The sequence below is a fragment of the Nanorana parkeri genome, unplaced genomic scaffold (genome assembly GCF_000935625.1).
Source record: "Nanorana parkeri isolate BGI_ZX_2015 unplaced genomic scaffold, ASM93562v1 scaffold300, whole genome shotgun sequence".
NCBI classification, from domain to species: Eukaryota; Metazoa; Chordata; class Amphibia; order Anura; family Dicroglossidae; genus Nanorana; species Nanorana parkeri.
In genome coordinates this window covers 528,727-541,882 of record NW_017306568.1, presented here as the reverse complement: position 1 = coordinate 541,882, position 13,156 = coordinate 528,727, and the positions used below count along the sequence as shown (strand labels likewise).

Here is a 13,156-nt window from a genome sequence, read left to right as displayed (position 1 = left end):
AGACGCCAACATCATATAAGATTCAAGCCCACCTCTGGCTTATCAGGCACCTCCATCCAAAGTGAGGCAAAATAGTGAAAAAAGACTTTCATGCAGAGTGGGATAATTCACAAACCAATTTTTGCATACTAAGAGCTCCACCAAAAAACAAGCTAAGAAATATGAAGAAAAATAAAGGGACTAGATGGCCATCAGAGGGTATAAAATGCTTTAAAAAGTATTAAAACGATTTTTTGCTGAAGGTCCTATAGTCCCTTTACTTTTCTTCATATTGCTTACCTCCAGCCGAAGTACCTTCTTGGTGTATCTTCCCAGGTTTAGGCTCCAGTTTACCAGAGAAACCAATCCAGCAAGGCCGTGGTAGCCTAGGTCTCAGTAAAATGTCACATTTGCTATCCCTAGGCAGCAGGCCTAAGAGGATGAGACTTTCATCTCACACCCTCCAGTGGCAGGAGGCCTGTGGGGACGAGAGCGTCCCGAGGTTTTCCCAAATATTTTTACCCTATCCCAGCTTGCTCCACTGGCAATAAATCTCCTAGTGGTTGGCCAAGGGTATATACATATTCATAGCATTATTGTATATTCTTGCCCTATTTCCAGGGACACACCCCAGCAGCAGAAAAGAAGCAAACAATAACACTGAGCTCAAGGAAACGTGTGGAAAGCAGGACTATAAATTTAGCTTAGGCTTTGATTACAGCCCAGCAAGGTAAAATTTAAAGAGTCACTCCTGTTTTGGGTGAAGGGTACTGTTAATGCTTCAGCATAAAAAGTCCTTTTAGACAACTGTGTACTTCTAGGCTTGAGGCAAAAGTTTGGAAGACCCTATTCTGTTGCAGCATGACTATGTCCCCTATGCACAAACCATCTCCATAAAGACATAGATTAATTAGGTTGGTGTGAAGAAACTCAAGTGTCCGGCACAGAGCCCTGACCTCAACCCTACTGAACACGCTTGGGATGAAATAAAATGATGATTGTGAGCCTGGTGTTCTTATCCAACATAAGTACTTGACCTCACAAATGATCTTTTGACTGAATGGGCACAAATTCACTATGGACAGTATCTTGTGGGAAGCCACAAGGTGTTTTTTTTCAGATGTCCCACAAGCTCATGTAGGTGTGATGGTCATGGTCCTCAAACCTTTGGCCATATTGTGTATCTCTCAAAGACTCTTGCAGTGTTGAATCCTGCCTAAGTTCCCTCGCTCCTTTGAGTCTCACTCCTTTTTTAGCATTGTCCGTAATTTGAGATAAAATGAAAAAACTGTAAGATTCTGTTGTAATAACTGTGGCCTGGTGAGAGGAGCTGGAAACGCAGAAGAAGAGGTCTTGTCACTGAAGTGCTTGAATGCTATAAATAGGTGATGAGTCATTCAAACTGTCAGTCGAAACCAAAGAAGTGAATAACTAGTTTTAGAAGGATTGAATCTCTAATATATTGTTTCTTAACATTATTAAAATGTGTATCGCTTCATAAAAGCCAGCGTTCACCACATACACACAAGCTTGGGTCACTTTATCCAGGTACCCCTTGACATTTAGATATTTATTAACCGCATACGTCCTATGTGTTGTTTGCATTTTCTCATTTGATACAACTCTGAACCGTCACCATTATGATGCATAAAAATGCATTTTACTTGGCATCCTATCTTTCACAATAGCCCGTACAGCAGCCAAAGGAGACAGCTGAGCCGAACGCATGTGCTTTGGCTCGGCTCTGCCTGAAGGACTCCCCGCAAATTGTTAAAAAATAGGATAATTTAAAAACAATGTTGCGGATTCCCCCTCTTAAATCATAGACCCTTTAGGTCGGGTAGGAATGTTAGGGGGGACCCTGAAGTAAAAAATATGTGTGGGGGCCTGGGTAAAAATGGTGGGGGGGGCCGGGGGGGGAAGTGCCCCCCCCCCCCCACCTTCAGAGAGGCCAGGCCATATGCCCTCGGCATTGGGAGGGTGCTTTTTCAGGGGGGACCCATGGAAAAGCACCTTTTCCCCATGCCAATGCGGACAAGGGCCTCTTCCCAACAACCTTGCCCAGTGGTTGTGGGGGTTAGCGGGCCGGGGGGCTCATCTGCATCTGGGTACCCCCTTTCATAAAACCCCCCACCCTCGTGAATGAGTAAGGGATAGTTGTTACCCCTACTCCTTCACCAAAGGGTTAAGTAAAAAATAAATAAACAGACAACACCTTAGAAAAAAATCCTTTAATTGAACAATAAACACAAAAACAGTTTTTGACAGTTTAATAATTGATAATCATTCGCCTTCGGCAGTTTAGTAAATAACCCCCTTAGCGTTCCTTCAGAATGCCCCAAGACTCCTGTGTTTGAAATTTACAACAGCATATTACTGACATTCTACTGTTGTCTTTTGAGCTGTAGATGGCGTTGTAGTGCAATGCTAGTCTATGCTGGTTTTCTATATGCATGCTTATATCTATGATATATACAGTGCTTCATCTAAACACATAACTAACATCCTGAACACCCCAGTGCTCAAAAGTTCTTCAAGATCATGGTGATAGGCAGTTTCATTGGCCAATAGTGAGATACAGAAAATAAAGAGATGGAACCACATGACCATAAGAACTGGTCATAATTTGTATACCAGGGAATCTTGTGCTTTAGGGCTTCCGAGCACTCAAGGAATACATTGATCTGACCTGCAGGAACCTTTAGGTTTCTGCTGTGACAACGAGCTACACTGTGTGTAGTTTATTGTCCTCTCAGATAAAAAAAATGCTGACAGACAGGTAGAATCATTTATGAGAGAAGAGACACACAGGGGCTGATCTATAAAGGCTTCGCCCAGCATATAGCTAGGTAAATGCCATTCATTCCACATTACAGCCAATAGACGGCGCCAAGCGGCATTTAAAAAAAAAAGTTAGTTCTACTTTAAAGAACAGACTTCTGTGTTTAAAATGAAAGGAGTTGTAAAGTTCCAGCATATCCTCCCCTGTTGTGACATCAGCATTGTAATAGGAATACATATTGTGGTTGTTTTTGATAATGCAATCAAAGCTTACTTGAAAAAAATAAATCCCTTTTTATGTAGTGAGTGCTGCCTTCCATCTGCCCATCACTTCCATCAACCTTCTGGATTCCCAGTGTGCTTTACGTCTCTTGATGTGATGCAATTTCTCAAGACTACATAACCCATCATGCATTGCTTCCAGCAAGCAATGATAATGTTACATTGTTTAGATGTTAGGTTGTGGTTCAGAAGGCAAGCTCTGTGAGTGTGGAAGTGAAATGGTGTTGGTGCATTGAGGAAATCCATCCTATGGGCATCTTCAATAAGTAAGTCTACAATCTTCTAGATGGATCTGGTTATTAGGATTGGGATTATTATTATTAGTGTACAGGATTTATATAGCGCCAACAGTTTGCACAGCGCTTCACAATATAAGGAACACATTACAATCACAATACAATTCAAGACAAGATGGAAAGGAGGGCCCTGCCCCTGAGGGCTTACATTCTAAATGGGAGGGAGAAGTGATACATGAGGAGGTAGCTGTGTGGGGATGAATTGTTTGAGAACGTGATGGGATAGAATTTATAGAAATTAAATCTAGAAATATAGATTTAGTTTTAGTTTTTGACCATAGATACCCTTTAAGGGTCCATTCTTTTCCCTAGGTAACCAAAGAGAAAGATATCGGGATCTCGGATTCTTTCACCAAGAAGCCACTCCACTAGCATCTACTTCTGGGTCTGGAACTTTTTGTTTTTATATTCAAGTAGTTTTGAGTCAATCATTGGTAGGATTACCAAGTTAAAGAGAAAAGAGTGTATACAATGTATTTCCTGCTATTCGCACATAGTTGAACCCTGGCAAGAGTCATGTCCACATATATCTCAGCAATGCAAATTCCCCAGGACCGTGCCATCGCCCTATCATCGCAGCTTCGCCACTTACGTCAATGTCCTAACTCGCTAACCAAACTGCAAAAGTGCAAACTAATCTGTGTACGATCGGTGTTAATTAGAGGTCCTCTAGCTAAATGTGAAAACTAGCTAGTCTAACAAGTCACAACGGGGTTCTGATTCCGAGTTGAATAATTGCCTTGTCGTACTCCCCGCCGCGCTCAATATTAAGCGAAAATAACCGCCGATGCCTTTGCACTCCCCAACCTTCCCCCCCCTCCGGCCGACGTGTCTCCACCTATTTAAATAATTCCACTTGGTTTGGGGACTCCAGACCTTTATAAATTAACAGCGGGAAAATACCAAAGGTGTCAGCTTGCATATGTATTATCTTTTTTGTGTAATGCTTAAATATGTATTATGGAATGACTGACATAAATTAGGCAGATTTCAGAATCCGCAGGCTGTGGCTTGCGAAGGACCCCTTGCTGTCTGACATTTCATCCTTGTCAAAGATCAAATTATTTTAATTTAGGCTGTAAATTATAAGGAATGAAGTCTTCTTTGTTGGAATTCCCTGTGGTAATCTGACTTTTGTTGTTACTGCTGCTTGTCAGTGTGCAAAAAATATTATATGCATGCAAATGAGCTTGGAAAAGGTGTACTATCTAATTATCCATCCAGTGCCTTCCACTTGAACCCAGTGGGTAGTCTGACACGCAGTATGTGTTTGATTCATAGAGGCCTGCAGGGTATTTACACAAGATTACTTTTAATTATGAAATTAATATCTTTTTATCTGAAATGTATAGAAGCCGGCACAGCCATGACCAGAATTTTTATCAAACTCCGTTTTGCAGTAAAGGCTAAATAAAAATAGAGTGTTAAATAAAGAGATTAAAGGGACCCTGTCATCAACTGAACAAAAAGGCAGGTAAAAGCACAGAAAGATCAAAACATTTGAATAGCATTTTTTCCTTCTTATAAAACATTTTTTTATTTACTTTGAAATGTACCTTTGAATGTGCTAGGGCAGGGGTGCCCATTAGGTAGATCGTGATCTACCCGTAGCTGTCAAAGCTGATGCTGGTAGATCACGAAGGGTGTGAATGGCGGCCCCTTTTTGTCCATTTTGTTATATTTATTTAGCTGTGCACAGATTATTACCTATTAGCCTGAATCTGCTGAGCCGAGCTCCCTGACACCTTTCTGGTGGTTGAAGTGCTATGTATTACATCAAAGAATATTAGTTTACACAGCCTGTTGCAAAATACAGCAAGGTGAGCCAGGAGAGAGAGCGGGGAGAGAGAGCCAGGAAAGAGAGCAAGGAGAGAGAGCCAGGAAAGAGAGAGAGGAGAGACAGCCAGGGAAGAGAGCAAGGAGAGACAGCCAAGAGAGCAAGGAGAGACAGCCAAGAGAGCAAAGAGAGACAGCCAGGATAGAAAACAAGGAATGACAGCCAGGAGAGAGAGACCAGACAGCCAGCAGGATGAGCAAAGAGAGACAGCCAGGAGAGAGAGCAAGGAGAGACAGCAAAGAGAGACAGCCAGGAGAGAAAACAAGGAATTACAGCCAGGAGTGAGAGAGCAGACAGCCAGCAGTATGAGCAAGGAGAGACAGCCAGGAGAGCGAGAAGAGACAGCCAGGAGAGAGAGAGCGAGGGAGATGTTTGTTTTCATTGGTAGATCTCATGTAGATTGTCATTTGAAGAGTAGATCTTAGCACAAAAAATTGTGGGCACCCCTGTGCTAGGGGATTCGACCATTCCAGGAAGAGTCAATCCCTAGCATAGCCCCCTCCCTCCTGCCATGTCGTGGGCCTCTCCTCTTCTGGGAGTGTCTAATTACTCTGTGCTGACCTAGCTCCTCCAACCCCATTCAACCATGTTACGCTTGAAACAGGGAAAGTTTTTCTTAACCCTTGCAATGGGGCTACCCCCCACACCGCCAGTTATTATTATTATACAGAATCTATATAGCACCATGTCTTTATGGACCTTTCTTTGGGCAACAGTCATGCTAGAACATAAAAGGGCCTTCTCCAAACTGTTGTCATAAGGTTGGACGTGCACCATTGTTTAAAATGTCTTGGTATATTGTAGTATTTACAGTACCTTCACCTGAAAGCCATCATTTAGAATGGGGTCTACATACTTTTGGCCATATAGAACATAGGCCAGGTTATTTTTTTTAGAAGGCTCCTGCTTCTTGCACTTTTTCTTACACACAATGCCTATTAAAAAATTCTTATCTCCGTCCTCGTACATAACGGCTGAATTTGGCGATTTCTCCTGAGCCCTCTTTCAAGTGTTTACACAAATCTTATATCAAAGAGAATGATTCCTCTGATCTATATGTTTTTTTAACTGGTCTGAAATAGCAATTGGAGGTGTGATCAAGCTTTCAAACTACCATCAACACTACTAATGTATTGGCAGATTGAGGAAGTGGCCATTTCTCCTCGTTGAACTGAACATCGTTGGTCATTTCCTTAAATGCATTTCTAACTCTCTCAATCCTTCCTGCCGCTTTGATTACTACAATCTTCAGGTCTATATATAACCTGTTGGCTGCAGAGGTGTGCCTCTATATCTTTATATCATTTAACCCCATATGGTTTCATTTCAATATTTTACTCAAACACTTGTAAGAGGGAGCACAGTGGTCACCATTCGACGATTGCACTGGCACTGTGAGCACTGAAGTAACACCATTTGTGGATGTAATGCATTGCTTAGGTTTCATGTCGCAGGATTCATTCACATTGCTGAATGTACAAGTTAGTAACAAAGCTAATTTAGTCACTATAGTTTTGTATTATTAGGTGTATTTTGTGGTTATTTTTACTGCTGCACTTTTTGTAGTATTTATATTAATATTGTATTTGCCTACATGTAGTTTTAGATGAACTCCAGCTATATAAAAAGATATATAAAGGACACAAATGACTGCAGCTCTGTATTCATTGATATATAATAAGGTCCCATTCACACTGAATCTGTTAGTATCCCGCTTTCCATGGATCTCAACGGATGCCTATAGAAGGTAATACAAAAAATGTATGGGTGTGAATGGGACCAATTCACACCGCTGCAATCTGTTTTGTTCCTTTGCAGTGCGATGAAAAAAAAAAGTAGAGCATGCTCTCCTTTTTTTTCCATTGCACCGTAATGCAACGCATCAAAAACGGATGTCAACTCAACCAAAGGAACAGAAGTTAAAAATAAAAACCAATACATAGATGTTTGTCTAATCAGGACATGTTATATGAAATAAAGATTGGCAAAAAAAAAGAAAAGAAATGGAACGGAAGACAATGGACCTCCATTGATTTACATTTTCGGTCCAATTTTGAATGTATTTTTTAATGAAAGCAGTATAATTACCTGAATTAGGCTTGGAATCCTCCTGCTGTCCCTGTACAGAAGAGCTCAAACTGGGAGAGTTAAAAGAGCATCAAGACGTACTGCATGCTGATTGAAGGCGATAGCAGAATAACAGATGAGCAAGAAAGGTCTGTTATGTTATAGAGAACCCATTGGGCAATGTGGTCAGACTCTTTAAGAGTTTGCTTGTTTAAAAGCTGCAGTCTCTGTGGCTGCCATCTAATTCTGTGACCAGAGTTGAGTTCTAAGTTCATTCAGGAGCTCCTTGTTTTTAGGAGATTGTTTAAAAGTAAAGCTTACAGTGTTCCTTATGTATTGAGAAAGCAATTGCAATACAGGACAGGAGACTGTATAACTGTACAAGACTGAAGGGAAGGTTGGCGTTCAGCTTTAAGATTTAAAAGCGAGTTTAGCAATGGTGGCTTCCATACCAATGGCATTCCTCTATCCGTGCGACCGATCCCCTGGAGCCTCGTGCATGCTGACATTTTCAAGTACACTGCAGGGCCAATAGGATGGAGAGGGCTTGCCAACAACCAAAAAGCATTGGAGTCAAGAGGAGAGCACCAGAGTCTGCCAGAATGAGGAATAATGCATGGATCACACCTCAGCCTTCTGCCTGCAGACTTTATGAGCATTTTTACCAAGTCCCCATATGCGCTCCCAAAACCATGTAAAAATCATTTTGGCATACAAAATGGTACAAAAGATTGTTGAGTAAACAGTTGGCAAAACTTCTAAATTTCATCACAAAGCTATTGATTACCTCTGAAAATAAAAGGGTTGAAGATTCCTCATTATAGTAAAATGTTGGGGGGAGGTGGTTGTGGTGGTAGTGGTCTGATGAATGAGTGTTTAAAAATGTTGAAAGCATGGTGAGGAGCGGAATAAGGGTCACTGAATTTTATGGTATGTTTGTATTAATGACCCCTGCAATTGACTTTAGGCAATTACCATATTTTAGGCATAATTTGCCTTTAAAATGTTATTTGGCATTTTTTAATGATTTTTTTTTTTTTCTACAGTGTGATGGCATTCAGATGGACCTGGGCAACATCTCCCTTGAAGGCATTGCTCTTCTCAACATTCCGAGCATGCATGGCGGCTCAAATCTTTGGGGGGAGACCAAGAAAAGGCGGAGTAATCGAAGGTTAGAGAAGAAGAATCTTGACAAAAGGACCACAGTCACTGATGTGAAAGAGCTGAAATTTTCAGCACAAGGTACAGTAATTCCGCAAGCACCAGAATGTATGCACAGTCATAGGAATTGTGTTATCACAGCTACTGTGATGCTTTGTGAATAAGGTAACCTGGTCATACATAGCGAGAAACCCTCGGTGGCCTCTCATGCATTGTCCTGGAAAGCTGTGTACTTGCCAAGACAGGGCACATACCAGGTCATAGCTGGTTACCTGTAGCTGCTTTTTTATACTGTAGGCTAAAAAAATCCCATTGTTGTACATCATTAACCAATCATTCCTTTTTATGGAGAAAAGAGAACAATGTAATTTTGCATCTACTACTTATGTGTATTGATCAAGAAGTCATGGAGAACATCAAGGATGGTACCAGCAACAAGGCCATTCAATCAAGGACGACAAAATGTGAGGGTTTAGTCCGACCCTGTGGCTGCAGGGGCAATGAAATCTCTACCAAGAGATTTAACCACTTGTTGATATTTTATCTTCTAAACAGCTTATTGATGTTAGTGTGCTACACCAATACCACTATAAATGGGGGAGGGGATTGCGGGGACAGTCACATGTTATTGGCACTATGTTATCATACACTAACTAGAGTTCAGCTTTAAAAGATAAGTGCGGGGAGAGACAAAACATATGCTTCCTACTACTTAGAGCCGGTGTGGGACACTGCAGCTGTAACTGCTGATTGGTCCGCTCTCGGTCACTGCTCCCTGTAGGTTTGTCCCTCTTTGTCCTCTCTGCTTCTCCAGTGCTAACTAAAATTACAGACATGTGTCTGATTGGTCAGCTTTTGGTTGTTGATCCCATTGGAAAACAGTGACTATTAGTCGTAGCTCACCATAGGGTTTCCTTCTCTCCTATCTCTGCTTCTCCAGCGCTAACTGGAGCTACAGACAGAGGTCTGATTGGTCCGCTCTTGGTCACTGCTCCCAGCAGAGATCAGTGACTGTCACTTATTGCTCCCTGTAGGGTTGTCCCTCTCTCCCATCTCTGCTTCTCCAGTGCTAACTAAAATTACAGACAGGGGTCTGATTGGTCAGCTTTTGGTTGCTGCTCCCTTTGGAGAGCAGTCACTGTCAGTCACAGCTTCCTGCAGGATTGTCCCTCTCTACCCTCTCTGCTTCTCCAGTGCAAACTGGAGCTACACACCGTTGACCGTAGGGTTATCTCCCTCTCCCCTCTCTGCTTTTTTAGTGCTCACGGGAGCTACAGACAGGGGTCTGATCGGTCAGCTCTTGGTTCCTCTCCCCTCTCTGCTTCTTCAGTGCTTACTGGAGCTGCAGACTGGGAAGGGACTGGTGCAGATGGCTCTGATGCTCAACCATGCACAAGAGAGAGGGGATAGTTAGGCACTCGGGGTGGAACCCGACAAGATATTGTTGGGATTCTTCTTGGCTGTGTTTTTTTTTAACCTTTTTAGCTGTTTCTTTGAAAAAATATTATACATAGGACTTTACAGGCAGCATCTAGTGGTTAGAATAAAAGCCAGTGAGAGGATAAGGGACTATCTGAGGGACAGTTTAAAAAAAAAAAAGTTCATTAATATACAATGTCTTCAGGTCTTTAACTCTTTGTTAGGACAGAGAGTTTAGAAGTGATAATAGTTTGTGAGAACTAAGCAGGATTTTCCAGCCCCAGATTTTGCAGAAACATCATCAAAAAATATGTTTCTTGAAGTTATGCTATGTGGATGAGAAAATGTAACAAAATTACAGTAGATGTCATCCCAATTCAGCTGCCAAAGTAAAAATACAAAGTGACCTGTTTTGCTACCAATTACCTACCTTAAAATTGTTTTGCATGCAGCCTGCTTTTGCAGCACTTTAATAAATGTAGCCGTTTGTGACAAAAAAAAAAGAAAAACGACAAATTTTCTAGTTATTTAATTGTATTATTTTACAGACTTTTTGATTTGTGATATAATAATGCCTTATTCGATAGCAATTTTGAGGAACTATTCTTTATTTTAAATTCAGGGTATTTATATGCTTTGCTGAGGTCTTCGGGTCAACAGGGAATTATCTCTTCATTGTTTAACAGAAAATTCCCTGATTAGAGACTGTAAGAACCCATTCTGTGCACAATAACACTCAGAGACTAGAGATTTGAACAGCACATCCATCGACACGGGGGATAGAATGTAACGTCTGATTGCGTTTTGGAAAGGGGATCAGTCTGAGACTTTGCCAAACCTTCTATTTTGGTCTGGTGCCTCCATTGCCTCTTCAAATATCCGAGGTTATCGAAATGTAACTTAAAATGGACACTTTAAAGAAGATGTAAAACCCCAAAACTAACATCTCCTATAAGCTTTAACATGTTTATGTAATTTCAAAAGTTGTTTCCAATATTTTCAAATTGTCAGATTTCATTTTTCTTAAAGTAATTCCTGGTGATCCTGACATGAGGGTCCTTGGTTAGGTACTTCCTTTTATAGGGTGACAACGTTCTATCCCCACTGTCTACCAATAGTGTGCCTGTGTTATCACAGTGTCACACTACCTTCTCACAGTGTCACCTCTCAGTGGCCATAGCTAACATTTTGTCCCTGAAGTTGATGTGTTGGAAGCAGAAAAAATGGACAAGCTTAATTATTTGAGCGACTTTATCAAGGGCCAAAGTGGGATGGCTAGACAACTGAGTTAGAGCAACTCCAAAACTGCAGCTCTTGTGGGATGTTCCCAGTCTGCAGTGTTCAGGACCTACCAAAAGTGGTCCAAGGAAGGAAAGCTGAGAAACCAGCAACAGGGTCATGGGTGACCAAGGCTCATTGATGTGTGTGGGGAGCGTAGGCAGTCCCGTGTAGTCCGATTCAATAGAATAACTACTGTAGCTCAAATGGTTTGGTGCCAGGAACCACAGAAGTCTAGTGGAATCCATGCCTCAATGGGTCAGGGCTGTTTTGGCAGCAAAAGGGAACCTACTCAATATTAAGAGGGTGGTCATAATGTTATGGCTGACTGGTGTAAGTGCACTTTCAAAACACAATATCATATACATAATGGTCCACTGTGTCACCATCAGGAAACCTACTCACAAAAATGCCATGCAGCCATCACTGGAGTGGATCATATTTAATGTCATTAAGTTAGGGTTTATATCTACTTTAAACAGGTAACATGTAATGACTTCCTAGTGGCTGATTGGTTCCCCTGTTACGCCTCCTCTTCGCACCTTGCGATACACAACCATGGCTGATCACCTCTAATATGTAAAGTGCAAGAGACAACACAGCACCAAACCACAGTTCAGTAGGATACCCAGATGTTATTAAAATGTTTTTTAAATGTAGTCCATAGCCAACACAGTTCAGGAGTTGCACATATTCCCACTGTAAACCTTTAAAACCTGTTGGCTATCAACTTCCAGAACCTCATATTCGCATCTGAAGATCCTATTAAACATTTTTAATGTTTAATGAACATATACCGAACCCGGTATATGTTCGCTCACCTCCCGATCTACTGAGCCGACCTGTGACAGTCTCATTGTCACAGGTCAGCTAGAACTATGAGGTGAGTGGAAATCACTCATCTCATAGTTCTCCTTTAAAGGTTTCATGGAGGGCCATTTAATTGTATCGCTATTAAAGCCCAATGAATACAGAGGAATTAGATAAGGAGACATTGGTCTAGCAACCTCTATTTTTATAGTCTTACCTCTACTTTCCTGTGGCAGCAGCTGTGTCAGTTGTTTTAAAAAGGACTGCAAAGTTAGACCTAGTGCGCTCAGCTAGCAGCACTTAGTAACAGACCTGGTTGGACACACCCCCTCCTCCTCTGCAATACAAGTCTGTGTGAGGGGTGTGGCTGTTACTCAGCTCTGAGAGCACACAGAAAAACCTTTGGTTGAGAAACAGCCACAGATGCCACACCGACTAGAGGTTAAAGGTTCTCATTCTTTCCACTCTATCCAAACCCCCCCCCCCAAAAAAAAAGGTTTTGGCCGGAGTTCCATTATAAATGAGACACAGAAACTGATCTATACAACAAAGAAAGAAAAACATAGTTATGTAAGATTTTTTTATAACAATAAAAACAAATGATTATTGCCATGGCTTTTTGGAAACTGCTCCAGTTTTGAGATATTGTCATTGACATAAACGCTGTTGTCACCTTTGTGACAACGATTGAGACACTTACCTTAAGAGATGAAAATAGCATTACCCCCTGTAATGGCGTGTTCTCTGCGGAATTTGTTTTGGCATTTAAAGACACTAATGCACCTGCAGATGAAATGTTCTCGTCAATGGATGACATCTGGATTGAAGACTAAAGAGTCGTATGTCATCTAGCATACTGTAGCAGGGGACATGGCGGGTATGAAAGCGCTTGGGACGTCTAGAAGCTTCTGCGCAGTTTGAAGTCACATGTTTTCATATCAGCTTTGGGGGAAGTTATTTCTTGCCGACTCAGACTGGTGTAAAGTGTGATTTATGCAACAACCATAGGGTGTGTGAGCATTGCGTAATATTGAAATGAACTCAATACACGCAGTTGGCTGCAGATATGTTTTGCGGTAGGAGATGACCGAACTTTAATGTTCACTGCATGCGATCCGCCCAATCTTCTTTCACAATCTGTTCTTGCAGGTTTTTCTCCCTGCAAGATATATATATATATATATGTGTGAGATATAGAGATATAGTGGGCTTCCAATAGCCCAAAGGATACAATTCAAAATATTAA

At 41.5% G+C, this 13,156-nt stretch overlaps 1 protein-coding gene across 1 annotated transcript in view; it reads left to right on the top strand.

Moving 5' to 3' along the window:
* The window catches only part of DGKB (diacylglycerol kinase beta), a 374,677-nt gene that overhangs the window by 275,563 nt on the left and 85,958 nt on the right, over positions 1-13,156 (top strand). Inside the window, exon 25 of the mRNA XM_018557729.1 lies at positions 8,289-8,484. Within this exon, the coding sequence (XP_018413231.1) occupies positions 8,289-8,484 (196 nt within the window). The remainder of the gene's footprint in view (positions 1-8,288; positions 8,485-13,156) is intronic.